The sequence below is a fragment of the Ranitomeya imitator genome, chromosome 4 (genome assembly GCF_032444005.1).
Source record: "Ranitomeya imitator isolate aRanImi1 chromosome 4, aRanImi1.pri, whole genome shotgun sequence".
Taxonomy (NCBI): Eukaryota; Metazoa; Chordata; class Amphibia; order Anura; family Dendrobatidae; genus Ranitomeya; species Ranitomeya imitator.
In genome coordinates, this window is record NC_091285.1 from 456,988,670 (window position 1) to 457,005,071 (window position 16,402).

At 42.3% G+C, this 16,402-nt stretch overlaps 1 protein-coding gene across 3 annotated transcripts in view; it reads left to right on the top strand.

Moving 5' to 3' along the window:
- The window catches only part of DUOX1 (dual oxidase 1), a 280,203-nt gene that overhangs the window by 128,724 nt on the left and 135,077 nt on the right, over positions 1-16,402 (top strand). For all 3 annotated transcript variants that reach the window (XM_069765805.1, XM_069765807.1, XM_069765808.1), the window contains 3 exons: positions 5,522-5,694; positions 8,770-8,945; positions 13,871-13,989. In XM_069765805.1, the coding sequence (XP_069621906.1) occupies positions 5,522-5,694; positions 8,770-8,945; positions 13,871-13,989 (468 nt within the window). The remainder of the gene's footprint in view (positions 1-5,521; positions 5,695-8,769; positions 8,946-13,870; positions 13,990-16,402) is intronic.

Genomic DNA, 16,402 nt, shown 5'->3' on the forward strand with positions numbered 1-16,402 from the left:
CTTCTATCCTCTACAATCTCGAGTAGAATGTATGGACAAATTCCAGGAACTAATTGAAAAGGATTTAAAGAACCTCAAAGATGGCTGGAATAAGACTAATTGTAACAATTTATCCCGAAGACAACGTAGAGCACTTAACGAACTTAAAAATATGAAAAATATTATCATAAAAAAAGTGATAAAGGAGGTCTCATAGTTATTCTTAATGAACAAGATTATAAAGATAAAATGTTTGATCTTTTGTCTGATACTTCAACTTATGAGAAACTTCCAAATAATCCAACTAATAATATTAATGCTAAAATTGCTAAAATCATAGAAGAGGGTCTTAGTCTATCAGTCATTGACAAGAAACAGGCTGACTATATATATGTACAATTTCCTAAATTACCCATTATGTACGGGCTACCCAAAGTACATAAAAGTGACGGCATACCAGCTATGCGTCCCATAGTGTCAGGTATCGGATCCATGACAGAACATTTATGCGAATGGGTGGACTCATTACTGAAGCCTTTAGTCAGCAAGTTACCAGGCTATATAAAAGATTCAAAAGAGGTTCTCAAAACACTGAGTAGTTGGAGATGGAAACATAATTACACTTGGCTCAGTTGCGACGTTGTGTCTTTATACACAAGCATTCCACACAATGTAGCCATGGAAGCACTGCAATTCCATCTTACTGAGTCCGGGCAATTTTCCCAAGATCTTGTTAATTTTATGTTGCAAGTTTCTTTTTTTCTAATGAAGAATAATATCTTTTCTTTTGATAGACAAATTTACGTACAAAAGTCGGGAGTTCCGATGGGTGCCAAATATTCCCCCTCCTTAGCAAACCTGACTATGGCATATTGGGAACAAAAATTCATTTATTCGGATAATAATCCTTTTTTGGACCACATCTCCTGGTATGGCAGATACATCGATGACACCCTCATTATTTGGGGGGGCGATGTGTCTGCCATACCGGGATTTGTGGATTATATTAATGCCAATGATTTTGGGATCAAATTCACGTTTGTTTCTGATCCACACAAAATTTCCTTTTTAGACCTTGAGCTATCTGGGCATGTGAATGAAAATATTGCTAGTAAGACACATGTAAAACCAATTAGTGGTAACGCAATTCTCCACGCTACTAGCAGCCACCCAGCACACACAATCAAAGCGATACCAACTGGTGAATATACAAGATTAAAACGTAACTGTAGCAGAGAAATTGATAGGGATAGTGAATTTGAGAGCTTAAGAAACAGATTGAAAGCTCGGAAATATCCACAGTGGTCACTAGACAGAGCTAATGCTATAGTCAATAAGAAAACGAGGGAAAACTTGTTGGTCTCTGATAGGGTTAATAATACGCATGCCACTAAATATGAAAATAAGCCATATGTTTCTTTAAAATTTAGTCCTCAATTTAATTCTATTAGAGACATTATCAATAAAAGATTACCTATCTTATATGAGGATTCCACGCTGATGCATATTCTTATGAATGGCGTTAGCGTGGTGTCCAGAAGAGCCCAAACTATAGGAGATTCTATCGCTCCTAGTGCCCCTTCTGCGATCTGCAAATCTGGAACCTGGCTCGATTACAAGGGGTTTTTCAAATGCGGTACCGCTGCGTGTAGCACTTGTGCACACGCACATGTGGGAAATACGTTTCAGAACTCCGAAAATACAAATAAATACAATATCAAAAGTTTCATAAATTGCCATTCTAGGAATGTGGTTTATAAGATAGATTGTATAACCTGTGGAATCTCCTATGTAGGTTGTACCTCGAGAAAATTAAAAACACGGGTCACCGAACATTTGAGGGATGTGAATAAATTGAATATACCTAATAGAAACATCTCTATGGTGTCAAAGCATTTTGGTACAGTGCATGGTGGTGATGTATCCAATCTTAGAGTACATGGCATTGAAATAGTACATCCACATAATCGTGGTGGAGATATAAAAAGACGCCTTTTAACTAGGGAGGCATTTTGGATATATAATCTAAACACCCGTTTTCCCGCGGGTTTAAACAAAAGAAATGAAATATTATATCATTATTGCTGATGTTTTAATTGTTTTGTATTGAATTTGTGTTTTATTTAGTTATATCGTTATATGTCTCTGTTATATATGTTTAGGACCTTTCCGGATTCATCACGTGTTCATTTGGAATTTTGTAATTGGTTAATGATAGGTATATTTAGACCTTGTTATCCGGTTTATCCTTAGGCATGAGTAAGATCCTTATGGATCGAAACGCGTAGCCGAGACTATCGCTTTCATCCACCTGTTCACTATGTGCGTTGGATTACCATTTTTAAATTTGGATTAATAAAGACTTTCACCTTTTTATTGGAGCTGGAGTTTCCATTCATCTCTTCTATTTGCATTCGCTTGGCGTTTTGGTCAGGACGGACTCTCGTGCTCTACATCTGGTGGTCTGGTCGGTGAGCTGGCTGCGGCTTCTAGCCGTTTTCCTTTTTAGGATAGAGTAATGTCGCTTGCTCTTGGTGGTTAATAGGTCATTGGTGACCTTAGTTAGGGCAGTTTCATTGGAGTGGTGTGACCGGAAGATTGATTGTAAGCGGTCGAAAAGGGAGCAGGAAGATAGATGGAAGGACAGTTCAAGATGGACGTGTTGTTCCAGTAGTTTTGAAGCATAGGGGAGAAGTGATATAGGGCGATAGCTAGATACAGAGGATGGGTCAAGGGAGGGCTTTTTGAGGATAGGTGTGATTGAGGCATGTTTAAAGCTTGAGGGGAAAACACCAGTTGTTAGTGATAGGTTGAAGAAATGGCTTAGAGTTGGGATGAAGACTGTGGCGAGGTTTAGGATGAAGTGGGAAGGGATCGGGTCAAGTGCACAGGTGGTGAGATGCGATGTTGAGAGTAGAGTGGAGAGTTGATCTTCTGTAATGGTGGACGGAGGAGAGAGTTGAAGGTGTTGAATAACTGTTTAGGGTTGTTAGACAAGGAGGATATGAGAGACGAGAAGAAGGTTTGTTTAGCTGTGGCGAGTGTGGTCTTGAACGTAGCGAGGGACTGTTTGAATGCGATGAAGTGCTCGTTGGAATGGGATCTTTTCCATCTCCGCTCTGCAGCCCTGGAATCTCGCCTCAGTTCTTTGGTCAGGCTGGTGTGCCAGGGCTGTCTGTTGATTTTGTGAGCTTTGGTATGTGTGAGAGGGGCAATAAATTCCAAAGCTGCAGCTATTGTTGTGTTATATAGAGCGGCAGCGTCATCCGCATTGTGTAGGGAACTTATGTCTGTGAGAGGGAGGAGGGATTCAGAGAGTGAATGTAGATCGAGGTGTTTAAGATTTCTGCGGGGGTGTGCAAGTTTGTGGGGTGGGGATTGTAGACAAGGAGTAGAGAGGGAAGAGAATGTGAGTAGATTGTGGTCAGAAAGAGGAAGAGGTGAGTTAGAGAGGTTAGATAAGGAGCAGAGGCGGGTGAAGATGATGTCCAATATGTGACCATCTTTGTGAGTGGCTGCAGAACACCATTGACTGAGGCCAAAGTAGGAAGTGAGAGATAGAAGTTTAGTGGCAGCTGAGAGGGAAGTGGCAATGGGTATGTTGAAGTCGCCCATGATGATAGTGGGGATGTCCGCAGAAAGGAAATGAAGTAGCCAGGTGGTGAAGTGGTCAAAGTAGGTGGTGGCTGGCCCTGGGGGACGGTAAATGACAGCCAGTTGGAGGTTGGTGGGGGCATAGATGCGCACAGAGTGCACCTCAAAGGAAGGGAGGGTAACAGAGGGTGGCAGTGGGATTGGGGTGAAGGAGCAGTTATCTGACAGGAGAAAACCAACTCCTCCACCATGCTTGCTGCTGGGGCGGGGTGTGTGAGAAAGGTGGAAGCCACCATAGGAAAGTGCAGCAGGAGAGGCTGTGTCAGAAGGGGTGAGCCAGGTTTCAGTGATGGCAAGGAAGGAAAGTTTGGTAGCAATGAAAAGATCCTGGATGTAGGAAAGCTTGTTGCAGACAGAGCGAGCGTTCCATAGAGCTCCTGTTAGTGGGACTGGGGAAGTGGGGGCTGGGCGAATGGGAATAAGGTTAGAGAGGTTATGGAAATTTGTGATGGAGCGTGGGTGGGAAGTAGAACTGAGGAGGACCAGGATTTGGAGAGATATCACCAGCAGTGAGAAGGAGCAGAGAAAGTGTTAGCAGGTGGGAGCAGGAGAGGGCATGAGGTGGCTGTCTGTGCTTGGAGACAGAGGATTGTATGTTGAAGAACAGTTCTGAGGAGGAGGTGAGATGGATGGGGAGGATTGAAGAGGAGATGAACAGTTCTTTACTAGGAGTAAGGATTAGGGGAGTTAGCAGAAAGTGAAGAATTATAGAAGTGAAAGTGAAAACAAACAGAAACATTGTTTACAGTGATCACTGTTTCTGTTTGTTTCTATATACAGGAATGCACATATCTATACCCCCAAATCAGATACTATTAACGGGGTTGGTAGTGATGAGAGAATATACTCGTTACTCAAGATTTCCCAAGCACACTCGGGTGTCCTCCGAGTATTTTTTAGTGCTCAGAGATTTAGTTTTTTTCGCTGCAGCTGGATGATTTACAGCTACTAGCCAGCTTGATTGCATGTGGGGACTCCCTAGCAAGCAGGCAACCCCCACATGTACTTATGCTGGCTAAAAGCTGTAAATCATTCAGCTGAGGTAATGAAAACTAAATCTCAGGTCACCCGAGCGTGCTCCGGAAATCTCGATTAACGAGTATATTCACTCATCACTAGTTGTTGGTTATCTCTGATTAGCATCCATTTTCCCCTTGCCAAATTAGTGGAAATCATTTGTACTTTGTGAAGGCAGTGCTTGCATTTCAGAGCTCAAAATGTGTTCATTGACGGCAAGAGGAACTCACAATGCTCAACACATGTTTCCAAGGCAATTAAAGTCTTTTTATTCATGTGAATCACACACTTTTATTTACTGCAAATCAATCTTTTGGGAGAAATTAGTCGAAGCCGGTAGATTTGAATTTCAAAACATTTGCTCATCTCTATTGCCAAATACTAACAGTGTGTATTTTAAGCACTGTTAGGAATCATCACTCTGCATAGCTTGCTGAAAGTTCCACTGAGGCTGATTTACCCCTATAATCAGGAATAAAAACTTAAGAAAAGTGACATCTTAAAGATCATTTCTAATCTCTCCCTGTAAGCTTTCTCACAAAACTGCAGACCGTATTGATGTTTTTTCTGAAGTTTTCTCTATAATCTTCTTTATAAGACCATTAAAAAAACTGAAAAAATGGCAAAAAAACTTTTGCAAAAAAATGCTTGAAAAATAATAATAAAGCCTATTGCAATAAACAGTAGACGCTGAAAGTGAATATTGCAGAAGAATGTGTTACAGTATGGAGACATCTCCAGGTAGATGTCTTCCAGTGAAGATCTAGGTGGGCCTACATAGGCTTTGGCAGGTTCCCAGTATGTACTTGTAAAGCACATTTCATTTCACATTGTGTAACTGAAGTTTGTTGTTCATCATTTCACTAAACAGATTACTGGTATGGGACACTGAAATATTCCCGGACAGATTACATTTCCAACAGCATTCAGAGAGGGAGAGACTTCGGACTTTGCTGCTATAACCGGGCAAGGGAATACTTTGGACTTGAACCAATTACCAGTTGGCAGAACATTAATCCAAAACTTTATCAGATAAATAAACAGGTTAGTATAATGCATATGAAATATTCTGTCAATGGTCTAAAGAGATGTAACATGTAAATCTGCTTGTGTGGCAAAAATCTGTACAGTATTTGCATGAAATATTGACAGCTTAAAATAATGATTCTCAAATTTACTGTTGAACTTTTATTTCATTTTTTGTCTGATCACTAGTGTTGAGCATTCCGATACCGCAAGTATCGGGTATCGGCCGATACTTGCGGTATCGGAATTCCGATACCGAGATCCGATACTTTTGTGGTATCGGGTATCGGTATCGGATCAATAGGGATGTGTAAAATAAAGAATTAAAATAAAAAATATTGATATGCTCACCTCTCCGGCGGCCCCTGGACATCACGCTGGTAACGGGCCGGCTTCTTTGTTTAAAATGAGCGCTTTCAGGACCTGCGAATGACGTCGCGGGTTCTGATTGGTTGCGTGCCGCCCATGTGACCGGCACGCGACCAATCAGAAGCCGCGACGTCATTCTCATTCACAAAACTCCTAATTCTCGGAATTAAGGACCTGCGAATGACGTCACGGCTTCTGATTGGTCGCGTGCCGGTCACATGGGCGGCACGTGACCAATCAGAACCCGCGACGTCATTCGCAGGTCCTGAAGGCGCTCATTTTAAACAAAGAAGCCGGCCGGTTACCAGCGTGATGTCCAGGGGCCGCCGGAGAGGTGAGCATATCAATATTTTTTATTTTAATTCTTTATTTTACACATCCCTATGGATCCCAGGGCCTGAAGGAGAGTTTCCTCTCCTTCAGACCCTGGGAACCATGAGAATACCTTCCGATACTTGATGTCCCATTGACTTGTGTTGGTATCGGATATCGGTATCGGCGATATCCGATATTTTTCGGGTATCGGCCGATACTATCCGATACCGATACTTTCAAGTATCGGACGGTATCGCTCAACACTACTTATCACTATTTCATAAGTCATCAAAAACCAGCACTGCTCATTTATTGAATCTGTAGCTTAAAATACAATTGATCATTTTTGTGTTAGTATAAAGGATACAGTTGTCGTAGGACTTGCTTTATTATACTGTGTGAAATGTTGCCACCATTTCTCACCTTTGAAAGTGCCCGTTACCAAACACAGACTTTTTACTTTGTGTCCGGTTTCCTGTTTGTGTTCACCAATCTAACAAAGCTTGTTGAAAGGTTGCAGCATAGCCAATAAACATGCTTTTAGACTGTAGGCACTTCTGGAGCTATCACAGCCATGACAAGTATTGCATGGCTGTGATTGACCAGCGCAGCATGTGACCCATAAAAACCGCCATCAACACATAATCCTCCATACAGTATAATGGGCCCCATATATTGCTCCATACAGTATAATCGGCTCTGTGTATTGCTCATACAGTAAAATGGACTCATATATTGCTCCATATAGTATAATGACCCCCTATAATGCTGCATTCTGAATAAATGGCCCCATATATTGCTCCATACAGTATAATGGCCCCATATATATCTCCATACAGTATATAATGGCCCCATGTAGTGCTCCACACAGTATAATGGGCCCCATATGTTGCTCCACACAGTTTATAATAGCCCCACATAGTGCTCCATACATAAAAAATATAGTCACCTCTGCCATTCCCCACTGCTCCGGTCTCTGCTGCTACGGTCTCTTCAGCATCTTCTGACTTTCTGCACTGCTCAGCACAGAGGGAGCCCTGTTGTAATGTCATTGAGCCCTCTGCTCTGAGACGTCACAGAGAGTCAGAAGATGCTGAAGAGACCGTAGTAGCAGGGAATCATGATGGGGGGCCGATGCCAGTGCTGGCACTGGGCTCCCCCCTATTCAAAAGCCCCATGGCATGCCGGTGTCCCTGATGGCAAGTGGGCCCCTGTTTTGACTGGGGCACTAGCACTTGCCCGGGTGCGCCGGGTAGTGTTATAGATCATGTATGTTTACACCACCTCTCATTGAAAAAAAGACTAAAGATACAACTTATAAATCTCATAGTATAACCAACATCCAGTTACTAAACAAAATCCACTATACCAAGACCAATATAACAATAATACCATACACAATGGATAAATACCACCAAAATACCTGGTTAGAACCAGATGGTGGCAGAATATCATTTTCCAGAAAAGATACAGGCTCTACTGGTGAGCCCGCATCAAAGGCTGGGACACCACATATTACGTAGATGTATGTCATATGTCATGAAGAGGTAAAATGTTTTATCCATTTTGTCAGATTATTTGTAAAGTAAAGGAGCAAATTGATCACTGTGTTTATGCCTGTTTTCCTAAGTAAATCCATAAAAATGATGGCATTTAAACTAAACATTAAAGCTATAGCGGTGACAATGGGAGCACTTCTGCGAATGGCTTTACTTACGATTGTTTTATATACAATTATACATGGCAAAGACTCAAATGCACAGATGAGAAGACCAATATTCTTAGCACAATGTGGCAACGTAAAAGGCTCCTAACATTTTTTTTTCCCTGTCTAGTAAAAATTCCCAATCATCGGTCAGTATGGACATATGCACAATTAACGAGCACTTGGTCACTTTTTATTGGTAGCTAAAAATCATCATTTGTTGGAATTGTACAGTGCCCCTACACATTGACAGAAGCGATGAGCTAGTATGCTCGCTGCTCGGGTTTTCCCAAGCATATTCGGGTGGTCTTCAAGTATTTCAGCATGTTCGGGGATTTAGTTTATGTCGACACAACTGCATGATTTTCGGCTGCTAGAGACCACCCGAGCATGCTCGGGAAAACCCAAGCAACGAGTATACTCGCTCAACACTAATTGACAGCTATCTGCAAGTCATTTGCATAAGAGAAAGAAGCAGAGTTACAAAAAAGCATGAAATTGGTGTTAAATACAAATGCATCATTCAAATGCTAGCCACTCACTATATCATAGATTGCACTAAGTTTAACAAATTTATCCTCACATGTAAATAGACTCATACATCAGAGGCACATATTGACAGTAAAGTAGTTTTTTAATAATAGAATATTATCATTTATAGAATTGCCAGAATAAAATCTAATTCAATGTGTTCTGTATTTCAGCTGTTTGACGATTTGGCTATGTTATACGGCAATGATACCAGTAAACTGGAACTTCTTCCAGGGTCCCTGTTGGAGTGTTATGGAGACCCTGGAGAGCTTATAACAGCAATCACTATGAACCAGTTCCAGCGTTTGAGAGATGGAGACCGATTTTGGTTTGAAAATAAAAGAAATGGGTAAAAAATAAAATAATTAGCAAAATCCAGGGATAGTGTAAAAAATAACCAAAATGAAGTAACCAATTTATTTAAGTGTATGTGGTAGTTACAGTCATGGACAAAATGTTGGCTCCCTTGAAAATTATTCCAGAAGATGAAGTATTTCTCCCATAAAATTATTGTAATTACCAATTTTATTATTGCTAGGTGTTGAGTTCCCACCCCTGCACAGGTGGAATCTTAAGCCACCTCCGCTGTGGTCTCCCATTCTTCTTCAAGCTGCAGTGGAGCCTGCTCAGCGGAGACATCGGTCTCAGCGTCTGGCTCAGGCAGATACTATGTGCTTCCAGGCTCAGCCATTGCAGCCAGTACTGGTCAGCAGCGAGCTGACGCTTCTGGGACTAAGTCCTACTTTTCTCCTTCTGAGCATGCCCAAAGGAGGACCTTTCATTGGAGGTTGGGAATCACACACTCAGGTCCTGTAGCATCTCCCATTGGTCCTCTAGAAAGGTCCTGAAGTTGCTACAACTATAAGAGGTTTGCATGGCCGCAAGGCCATGCGCTAGTATCATTTATGATTGAGCTTGTCACCAGTGAATACTCTGCCACTCAGGCGACAAGTGGAGTGTGTCCGTCTAGCAGTGGAAATTGTTCAGGAAGGCAGCTAGCGTCAGTGGGGGCAATTAGTCGCTTTGCTTTGCTCTGGTTCCTTCTTGTGTGTAGTTAGCATAGAAGTGTTCCGAGCAAGCACAACCCTAGTTAGGGTGTTAGTCCCACTAATATTACACGAAGCAACAGGGTTCGTCCTTGTACTGACCGAGTGACGGAACTAGCGTCTAATTTGGCATTGTACCGCCATATGGGGCCGCCATTTCACTAGCAGCAAGTCTCTGCTGGCTTTCTCAGAGTGGAGACATCTCCGGAGGGGGCTCACTTTCCCTGCTAAGTTTATACAGACCACAAGAATTTGTTGTACATTCAGACTGCCCAGCGGCTAAATTCTCACCAGGATAGATGGTCCCTGTTCTTCCGGTTCCATTTCAACCTCCATTTTCTCTCCGGGGAGAAGAACATTCGTGCCAACACTCTCTCTCTCGCTCTGTTGTGTCATCTTAAGAGGAGGAAGAAGAGCCTCAGCTTATTGTCCCTTCTGAGAGCCTGAGAACCATTGCTCTAGTCTCACTAGAGTCTGTGCCCCTTGGCAAGACTTTTGTACAATCACATTTGCAACCGGAGGTTCTCTCTTGGGCTCCTTCGTTCAGGGTGGGTGGACATTTTGGGACAAAGAGGACATCTTAGCTGCTGGTGAGGACATACTGCGGCCGCATATGGCCCGTGATGTCGGGGAATATATTCGGGCATGTGTCTCCTGTGCCAAGAATAAGTCCCCTCGACAACGGCCAGCTGGGTTACTTTACCCCCTGCCAGTGGCGGACAGGCCCTGGGCGATGGTTGGGATGGACTTTGTGGTGGGCTTACCCAAGTGCCGTAGCTGCACAATTATTTGGGTGATCACTGACCATTTTTCCAAAATGGTGCACTTGGTGCCTCTTCCACGGCTACCATCTTCATGGGCTATGGGAGCGTTGTTTATTAAACACATCTTTCGCCTACACGGTATGCCGGATAAAATTGTCAGTGACCGGGGTTCCCCAGTTTGCGTCTCGTTCTGGAGAGAGCTTTGTCGTCTACTCAGCATTGAGCTGAATCTCTCTTCCGCATATCATCCCGAGACGAATGGGTTGGTAGAGAGGGCCAACCATACCTTGGTCACATATCTGCGACATTTTGTTTAAGCCAGGCAGAATGACTGGGCATCCTTGCTACCATGGGCAGAGTTTGTGCTGATCAATGCCGTAGCCGACTCCACTAGGCAGACCCCATTCCTCCTTAACTACGGCCAGCATCCGCGGGTTCCTGTGCCTATGCCCGTGTCTTCCATTAACTAAAGGGTGGCAGACTGGGCTGTGAAGGCACGTGACATTTGGGACTGCACTCAGGATGCCATCCGGGCCTCCAAGGAGAGAATGAGGATCTCCGCCGATGCACATCGCCGCCCCGCTCTGACCTTTGCTCCTGTCGATTTAGTGTGGCTCTCCGCCTGTAATGTAAGGCTGCGCGTTGAGTCCACTAAGTTTGCACTTCGCTACTTGTGTCTCTTCAAGGTCCTGGAACAGGTTAACCCTGCGGTCTATCATCTGGCTCTTCCTCCACGCCTAGGTATCACCGACACCTTCCATGTGTCCCTCTTAAAGCCCGTACACATGTCCCGGTTTTCCGAGTCATCTGCCAGGACATTTGGTTCGTCTATGGACGATTACGAGGTGAACGCTATCCTGGGGTGTAAGGTGTTACGTGGTAAAACATTTTATTTGGTGGACTGGAAGGGTCATGGTCCAGAAGACAGGTCCTGGGAGCCTGCTGAGCACATTCGAGCTCCACAGCTCATTGCTGCATTCGAGCATAGCAAGGTCCAAGGAGGGGGGTGATGTTAGGTGCGAGCTCCCACCCCTGCACAGGGGGAATCTCGAGCCACCTCCGCTGTGGTCTTCCATTCTTCTTCAGCCGCAGTGGAGTCTGCTCAGCGGTGACGTCGGTCCCAGCGTCTGGCTCAGGCAGATACTGTGCACTTGTATGTTGCTGCCCTTCCAGGCTCAGCCATTGTAGCCAGTACTGGTCAGCGGCGAGCAGACGCTTCAGGGACTAAGTCCTACTTTTCTCCTTCTGAGCATGCCCAAAGGAGTACCTTTCATTGGAGGTCGGGGATCACACGCTCAGGTCCTGTAGCAGCTCCCATTGGTCCTCTAGGAAGGTCCTGAAGTTGCTGCAACTATAAAAGGTTTGCATGGCCGCATGGCCTTGCGCTAGTATCATTTATGTTTGAGCTTGTCACCAGGGAATACTCTGCCACTCATGCTGCATGTGGAGTGTGTCCGTCTAGCCGTAGGAATTGCTCAGGCAGGCAGCTTGCGTCAGTGGGGGCAATTAGTCACTTGGCTTGGCTCTGGTTCCTTCTGTGCGGTTAGCACAGAAGTGTTCCGAGCAAGCACAACCCTAGTTAGGGTGTTAGTCCCACTAATATTACACGAAGCAACAGGGTTCATCCTTGTACTGACCGAGTGACGGAACTCGCATCTAATTTGGCATTGTACCGCCATATGGGGCCACCATTTCACTATCAGCACGTCTCTCTCCTGCACGGTGGACCCCGGGCTGCGAACGCACCAATATCAACTTCACATTTACTCGGTGCATTCCGCCAGCCGTAACAATTATATGCATGTTTATTACCGTTGTTTGTATTGGAACAAAAAAAAACAAAACAAAAAAAAACAACAAATTGGCCATAATTTCACACAAAACCCCAAAAGTGGCTAGACAAAATTATTTGCACTCTCAACTTATAATTTGGTTGCACACCCTTTGGAAGAAATAACTGCAGTGGATCACTTCCTATAACCATCAACAAGCTTCTTACACATCTCAACTGGAATTTTGGACCACTCTTCTTTTGCAAAATGCTCTAAGTCTCTCATATTTGAAGGCTGCCTTCTCCTAACAGCAATTTTAAGATCTCTCCATGGGTGTTAAATTGCTTTTTCACTGTGTTCACTAAATGCTAAAACTGAGTTGCCATTGTGATTTTCAAGGTCATTTTGAGTTCATAGATACCAAGCATGTATAGATTCTTTTTTATCTAAATATTGAAAAAAAATCCAAACTTTATTGAAAAAAATAATAAATTGCACCCTATTCTGATACCCGTAGTGTCTCTATTTTTCGTGATCTCGGGTTGGGTGAGGGCTTATTTTTTGCATGCTGAGCTGACATTTTTAGTGATACCATTTTGGTGCAGATATGATCTTTTGATCTCCCGTTATTGCATTTTAATGCAATGTCACGGTGGCCAAAAAAGGTGTGGTGTTCTTACTTTTTTTCTTGCTACACCATTTAGCGATTAGGATTTTTTATTGATAGATTGGGCGATTCTGAATGTGGCGATACTAAATATGTGTATGTTTGTTTTTTTCTTGTTTTATTTGAATGGGGTGAAAGGGGGGTGATTTGAACTTTTATTTATTTTTTATATTTTTTAAATCTTTTTTTTACTTTTAGTCTCCATGGGAGACTGGAAGCTGCCATAACCAGATCGGCTCTGTTACATACAGGCGATGATCAGATCGCTTGTATGTAGCAGAATTACTCACTGGGCAGCGCTCATAGCAAGCCAGCAATGACAACCATAGAGATCTACAGGAGGTCATGCCAACCCATCGGTGACCCACGATCATGTGACAGGGTCACCGATGGGTGGACTTCTGGCATGATTGCCAGAAGCATATGTTAAATGCCACTGTCGGCATTTGACAGCAGCATTTAATGGGTTAATAGCCACAGGTGGATCACAATTCCACCCGTGGCTGTTCCGGGCACATGTCAGCTGCTCAAAACAGCTGACGTGCCAGGAAAGATGTGGGCTCACCGCTGGAGCCCACATCAAAGGGAGGGTGTCCAACATCAGCGTACTATTGCTCCCGATGTCGGAAAGAGGTTAAAACATTAGAGTAGGTAAGTGGTATGAAAGCATATGCGCAAGATTTGCAGAGACAGCAATGATGCTGACTCTTTAAATCATGGTATCACACTCACAGGGGCATTATAACATGATGAGTGGGAAGATTAGTCTGGGGAACCCAATGCCTCATCAACTAGTCTGAAAGCTATTTGCGAATAAAAAACGGAATTCAAAAATAGTTTTTGATGCACATGGTTATGAGTATTTGTATATGAATGCACACATGCTGGTGGTTTAGAGGGCAAGGAATTCCTGTCAGGTTCCCTTTAATAATCTTCTATAACTCGATCAACATGTATTTGGTTTTGCATACCGTAATACAGAAGTTTAACAAGAATTAATACATTATTATATTTTTATGCTATAGATTATTTACAACAGATGAAATAGAAAAGATAAAAAATACCTCTTTCCATGATGTCATTTTAGCAGTTACTTCTGCAGAATTTGGAGATATCCAGCAGAATGTGTTCACCTGGGTCGATGGTAAGTTCAGATTTAGTACCTGGAAAGTCATCTTTCTAACATTTACAAATGAGTATTTTCCTATTTAGGTAAAGTTCCCATGATAAGTTTTTGGTGAGCTTTTGATGTTGCCTAATTTTACTGAAAAAAAAACTGCTCTTACAGTTCCACAAAAATAGATGAGGTTTCATAAAAATATCATGCATATTGTGCTTTCATACACTGCATAAACTGATCTTTTTTTAAAATCTACAACATGTCAATTTTTCTTGTGGCATGTTGAGTTATATGTAATTATTTTCCCTGTAGAAATGCAATAGATATGGAAAATCTGCAGCTAAAAAACACATGCATTTTAATGCATTTCCACTATTGGTGTAAGTAAATAAATATACCTGCTATAGCTAAAATCAACTAAGTTACAGCATGTATTAATAACTAGTGATGAGCGAATTTGTTCGGGATTTGATCACCAAACATAAATTCAGCACAAATATGGAACATTCGGATTTGTGATCGGAAACACCACCAAAATTTTATAAAATCGGAAAAATCGGTAACATTTTGTAAAAAGTGCAGGAAAATATTTGCGTTGCCAGAAGTATTTTCAGCAATTTAGCATCGATAATGGTGGTGTATCATAAGCGTTTGGCACATGTTTGATGAGGAGAGTGGTTTTGCAGAGCTCAGAGACACAGCGTTCTTGTAAACATTAATTTTGTTCCCTAACTTTATGCATGCACATTACGGCTAGCTAATCAGGATGCAGGAAACATTCACAATGTCCTGACACAACGACTTGTGTTATTGGCTGCTGAAATCACATGTCCCTTTCCATATAAAGAGCGGACATCTTGTTTTAGTGCTAATTTGACACTGTAACAACGCAGAGAGGCTGCTCCTGATGCTGGCACTGTTAGCAGCAAGATTTTAGCTAGTTAGCTAGGCGGTTGTTTATCAGTGAAATTGACCTTCCAGCATTTTTTTTGCCATTACTGAGGTCCACAGACAAAGCCAGCAAGGCAAATGTCACTCAATTGAGTTGTGCACTGCTTCTATTGTGCTCAATGCAGGAGTATAGCGTTCTAAATCTTTTTTTTCACTAGCTTAATGTGAAACAACCTGCTGAATCCCACCTTGTCATTTAGTGCTGTGGTGATATGAAACTGTCTGCAGACCTAAGGCACATTAAAAAAAATATAATTTTTCTGTTGCAAAACGTTATACAGCCCACTTTGTCATTTTGTTGGGTTGAAATTAAGCTGTCTACAGATCTCACGCACATAAGCAAAAAAACATTATGTCGCTAAATGTAACACAGTAGGGGACATCTGACTTTCAAATTGTTTGTTGCATCTAGTGTGTTATAGAGGACTAATCCACAGGCCCCCCAAAAATTCTTCTGTTACTAATGTCATACAGTAGGGGACATCTAAATTTCAAATTATTTGTAGCGTCTAGTGGGTTATAGAGACCTGATCCAGAGGTCACCAAAAAATTCTTCTCTTACTAACGTCATACAATAGGGGACTGCAGCTCTCTTACGATCCAGCAGTTTGTCTGGTTTACCATACTCCGCTCTCTCTCAGCACTGGAAAAGCAAAAGTAAATCCCTAAAAAAATGCTTTATAGTAATCAGAAGTAATTATAGAACCCAGATGGACAAATTGTTAGCATATAAGTAGGAATATGTAGAATACTGTTCTATGCCAAGACCAAAAGAACATATGAAAAACAATATTTAAAAATGCCAATATGGTACGTGGTGGTGAGCCAAAAGAAATAAGTGACACCACCAGATGGCAGGCAAGAACAAGAAATAATCCTAATACTTAAGGACAATGCAGTCCAAGAAAAGACATACAGAAATCCCAACATAACTAAAAATTGCATCCAGGGAAAGGAAAGAGCCTTTTGCTGCATTAGCTATGATCATATATTTCTCAGAATGAGAGCTACCGTGCCTGCAATACATGCTGGATGAAGCACTAGAGTGTAAGTGTAGGGACCATTGTATAATGCATTAACATAGTTGGTATCATAGTCAGATATTACCTATACCATGCAATGGTTCACTTCCCCTACGCACGTTTCGGCAGTGTGCCTTTGTCATAATTTGATATGTTTTGGCAGCTTTCGGGGCCCTTAGAAGGTGTTATGCATAGCTTGAATGGTGTTTGGTTGTGTTTGGTAAATATGTGACGAATATATAGCAAATTTGGGGATCGTAATCCGAACCGAGCATAGAAATATTGGCTCATCTTTATTAATAATTCTATAATCCAAGCAAAATGAGATAACATTTCCTAATAGCATGCAACAAAGCTGATAGGCACCTGAAGAAACCACAGTCACGAGGAAAAATTAAGATGATTTTTACATATTAGCTAATTTTGTTATAAAATGTCCCTCACAAACTATATCGTGAAAAACC